The sequence below is a fragment of the Spermophilus citellus genome, assembly GCF_964194105.1.
Source record: "Spermophilus citellus genome assembly, chromosome: 2".
NCBI lineage: Eukaryota > Metazoa > Chordata > Mammalia > Rodentia > Sciuridae > Spermophilus > Spermophilus citellus.
This window is the reverse complement of record NC_138183.1, coordinates 28,627,300-28,632,439: the sequence shown is the minus strand read 5'-3', so window position 1 is coordinate 28,632,439 and position 5,140 is coordinate 28,627,300. Positions and strand designations below refer to the sequence as shown.

The 5,140-nt window shown below is 37.1% G+C and overlaps 1 protein-coding gene across 1 annotated transcript; it reads right to left on the bottom strand.

Annotated features, from left to right (window-relative positions):
* Positions 1-224: 224 nt before the first annotated feature.
* Positions 225-1,175, bottom strand: LOC308634413 (olfactory receptor 13C3-like; the record flags this gene model as incomplete). Its single annotated transcript, XM_081268239.1, has 1 exon — positions 225-1,175. The coding sequence occupies one exon, from the start codon at positions 1,173-1,175 to the stop codon at positions 225-227; it is 951 nt and encodes a 316-aa protein (XP_081124365.1).
* Between the last annotated feature and the right edge of the window lie 3,965 nt (positions 1,176-5,140).

Here is a 5,140-nt window from a genome sequence, read left to right as displayed (position 1 = left end):
TTGGGTTTGTTTTTTCTTTTCTTTTCTTTTTTCTTTTTTTTTTTTTTTTTGGAGGTAGGTGCCAGACATTGAACTCAGGGGCACTCAACCATTGAGCCACATCCCCATCCCAATTCCGTATTTTCATTTAGACACAGGGTCTCACTGAGCTGCTTAACACCTTGCTTTTTCTGAGGCTGACAGTGAACACGCAATCTTCCTGCCTTGGCTTCCTGATGGCTTTACTAAGTAAGTTTTCGGTTCAGCATATATTTTACAGCAGCTTTAACATCCTTATTCCTCAAGCTATAGATGATAGGATTCAACATGGGGATCACTTCCCCATAAAACAAAGGAATAAGCTTGTCTGAAGTTCGCAACTTGTCTTCCCCATTCAGGTCTTGGGACTTGGGTTTTGCATACATAAAGAAGATGGTACCAAAGAATATGATCACCACAGTCAGATGGGCTGAGCAGGTAGAAAAGGCCTTGCGTCTCCCTGTGGCTGAGTTCATTCTCAAGATGGTGTAGAGGATGAACATGTAGGAGAAGAAAATGACCAGCAGTGGGAGAACCAGGAAGGCCATATTTGATATTGACATGGTAATAATATTGAGGGATATATCAGCACAAGCCAGCTTGAGGACAGCTAAGATCTCACATGTGAAGTGATTGATAATGTTTGTCCCACAGAAAGGCAGTCGCATGGCAAGAGAGGTTTGCACAGCTGAATTGATTCCACCAGACAGCCATGATACAGAGGCCATCAGTGCACACACCTCCTTGCTCATGATGATGGGGTACCTCAGAGGGTTACAGATGGCCACATAGCGGTCAAAAGCCATCATGGCAAGGAGAAAACATTCTGTGGATCCCATGGCAAATACAAAGAACATCTGCAGTGCACATCCAGAGAATGAAATGTTTCTTTTCTTTGAGATTAAACTCACCAGTATTGAGGGAACTGAAGAAGATGTGTAGCAGATATCCAGGAAGGAGAGGTTGCCCAGGAAGAAGTACATGGGAGTGTGAAGACGGGAATCAAAGATGCTCAATATGATCAGAACACCATTGCCACTGAGAATCACTAGGTACATAATTAGAACCAGAGCAGAGAAACTCATCTCAAATTTGGGGTAACCAGAGAGTCCTAGGAGAATGAATTCTCTCACAAATGTTGCATTTGTCCTATCCATATCCCAGCTTTAGGATGTCAAAGGCAGGTTGGCTTAAAATTTTTTATGGCCAAACTAAAAATGTAACAAATTTCTTGAATAAACATTGTAGGATGAAAGAGAGAGTGTTTCAAAAGTGTCATTCAGTTATCTTTAACAGTGTCTGTGCCTAAACTACAATATCCTGTGACAGGATACTGAGGATTTCTCTGTCCTGTCTGGAATATGTAAAGATATATCTAGGATCCTATATTTATATGTGAAGATATATCTAGGATCAGAAGCAAATTAGGTAGCAATACGCCTATCATTGAGAACACTCCTAGTTGACTTTTCTAAAAGCCCCAGAATATTGCAAGCTATAAACCTGACTACTTCATTTCATCAAGCACAGGGAGAGAACAGTGGAAAAAGCAACAGACAACAAAGACTAGAATTTTAACTCCTGATCAACAGGAATTTTCACAGTTTAAAGCAGGTTTGATTTTTAAGCATATTTCTTAATCTACCTAAAATTCTGAATCTCTTCTGAGTTAAATGTGTATTTTCATAAGGGCAACCATTACATCATAGCACATTGAACCATGTATACAATAATGTGATATCAGTTCAAAGTTAATTATTGATTCCACAGAAACAATTCGCTCTTTCTATTTAATCATATAGGACACATGCACCGTGTAGACGAACTCTGCGTGTGATGGAGAATCTGTAGGAAACACTACATACTCTGTCTTTACACGTTTTCTTTTATGACTTAAGAATTACCCCTGATTTATTTCTTTAAGTGATTTCGAGGAAACAGTAATAATGCTTAAGTATATTTGCATATATGTATGGCATGTAATACTTCACAAAAGGCAGACAAACATACCCCTTATCCCATAATTTTTATCAAATGTGAAAGACAGGATGCAGCAAAGATTAACCATGCAATAAGTATAAAATGGAGCACTACACTCAGCTTTTTGGCAATGAGAACTAAAATTCTATGTGCTACAACTGAAAAAGTTTACTACACCTTGTTTTGCCACAGAGCACAGTCTGATTTTTTTCTCTCTTGATGGAATAATAAATAATCCACTACTTCAGACATTCAAATTTTTATGCACATGTTAATCACCTGAGAATTTTGTTAAAACATAAATTCTCTTTTAGTAGGCCTGGAGCAGGTCCTGTGAATTTGCATTTCTAATAAACTTCCACAGGCTGTGATAAAATAGCTAGTATGAGGACAGCTTTTCAGAAGCAAGATGTCAGTTTTCTTAGTGTGATTGGCAGATCATCGAGATGTTTTTGATCCCAATAGATATTCTTTTGCATTATTACATGGGCTGTTTTAACAACCTGGAAAAGACCAAGGTGATTATATTTTGCATTGTCCCATAAACTGCAGAGCCACATATTGTTGCCATTCAGTATACTACAGAAATGAATATTTTTGAAACACAAATTTATATAAAAGGATAAATCTTTTGCCAGACATTATTACTGATAGCTTAATTCAGCACAATCCTAACAATCGATGAAAGGATAGAAAAAGTATGACCCATCATGTCTGCCAATAAAAGTGCACAGTTCAGCCAGGGAAAGGGGAAAAGATTCATGGCACCATTTGATACAGCATATGATTCAATCACACAGCGTATGATTCAATCATGTGTCCAGGGTGAATTTTATAAGAACTCTCAGAGGGAGGCTAAGGACAAACAAGTAAAGATAGAATTCTGAAAGAATTTCCAATTTAGACAGATCTGAAGAAATAGAAAAAAAAGAGTACCCCAATAGAAACAGACTGAGCAACATTTAGGATCAGCAGGATCATAGCACCTGCTTTTCAGACAGGGAGTATCTGTGGAGGACTGGTGGGAAACACAGCTAAAAGCACATGAGGCTGGTGTATACAAAGCTTCAAAAGTCAGACAAAGAATTTGACAGTCTTTTTGATAAAAAGGAGCCTGTTAGGAGAAACAAAGCACAAAGTGAATGTTTAGACCTGTGATGTTAGCTACCCTCTAAACTTGACATCACAGGATTCACTTTATGGGGTTTTTGAGCGGAAATATGACATAAGAAAGTTGAGAGATCTAGATTAATAAGGTTGTCAGTAGTTGCTACCTACCACATGCACACAAAAATCATCTCTTCATAATCACCACCATCTTTCAGGTTAACCCACTCAACTTTCACTCCAATATGCAGTTCATTTTGTGAAGAGAGGTGGGAAAATTTCTCTCTAGTGGATGATGTCATGGAGTCAGAAGCCAAACCAGACAGAGAAATTGTCACTTCAGAAATAACTGACAGAACACCAAGTAGAAATTTTCAACCTTGATGAGAGGCACAGATGAAAGAATATTGGATTCCCACATGAGAATTCTCAGACCAATTTTTAATCTCTACTCACTCAGCGTAAAACCAGCACTACCCCCAAAATTTCTTAAACAGAAAAAAAGTCACCAAAATAATTTAGCTCACAGATTCCTATGTATCAGATAGTGCACTTGACATTAGCTCACTTGCTTGAAATCACACAGCTAATGTATTAGCAGATCCAAAATCCAAAACCCATTCTCTTTCCACTACTTTCATGCTTGGGAGGTTGCATTAAAATCTTTACAATATATTTACAAAAAAAATGGTTGGTGATAGAAATAAACTGAGATAAAGGCAAGACTTATCTGTAAGCAGTTAACAATGGAAAGAAAAAATGGTCACTTTCAAGGTCTTAATTTCTAATCACAGAGGTTGTGAGGAACGTGGGATTGTTCATATACCTCAGAACATGACACTTCTTGTGCTATGATTTTATGCTCACTCTATGCTACTTGTTAAGATAAGTCAATATCTTACTGAAGTGGAGTTAGATATTGGTCAAGGTATGTCATAGATGAGGTACATGAGCACTCTCACCAGCCCACCATGAATGCCAAAGAAAGGTAACAGCAAGACACTGACTTACCAGAAAGTGTGGCAATGTTCCAGATCCAGCCCCTTTGGAGTACAGGACCAGGGAGCCTGTTGACCTCCTCTTTCAGACAGATGTGACTATGACACATGCTACCATGCTAAGCCACTTCTGCACCTGCTGCACATAGTAGATCAATTTTGACTGAATAGGTATAAGACTTACTTTCTAAATTCTAAAGGAATTTTGTGCACAGCATTTATGGACTCACATTCAGGAAAACTTAATAGGCCCACATTGTTCTCTCACTTCTTTCTATCAGTATTAATAAGTAGATATCTAATAAGAACAAGCTTATGAACCAAAAAATATATGGTGTCACCTAAGTCACTGTAACACTTATGTTTAACCTAGTGAAAATATTGGGAATTAGTTACAAAACTTCTTAGTTTGAGGTTCTTTTTTTTCTTCTAATATACAGGCTCAGGTTTTCATTTGTACAACAGAGCTAGAAATCTCTACCTTACTTACCTCACAATTTGTTTTCAGAGAAATTCAGATACATGCAGAAACTGCTTTATGAATTCACCAAGATGGGACAGATTATAATAATGATAATACTAAACCATAAATCTATTCAGTACTAATAAATTTATATGTATATTTCCTAATTTTTATTCACATTATAAATTCATATTTAGTACTAGTCCTAATTATGAATGAAAATTTATGGTTTCAAGATATTCAGAACTCACCTTTATAATGATACATTATTTCTACCTAGTATAAGAAATAACTACATTTTCCTTAACATTCATGCCAGACATATGATTTAAGGTCAGGTTCAAGAAATGATGCCCATTTCCACAGATATGAAGAGTAAATATGTATTGTGCAACATTTATTATAATTGTTCCCCAATTCCCAAAGCAATTTAAGGTGGTAGTGAGACTTCTGTGAAATGGAGAAATTTCTGATGCATTGGGGACAGTGTCCCACCCTCCTAATTAAAAGTGGTGCTGAGAATATACTGTGGCTGAATGATAGCTCAAAAAGAAAACAACATTCCTCTGCCCTT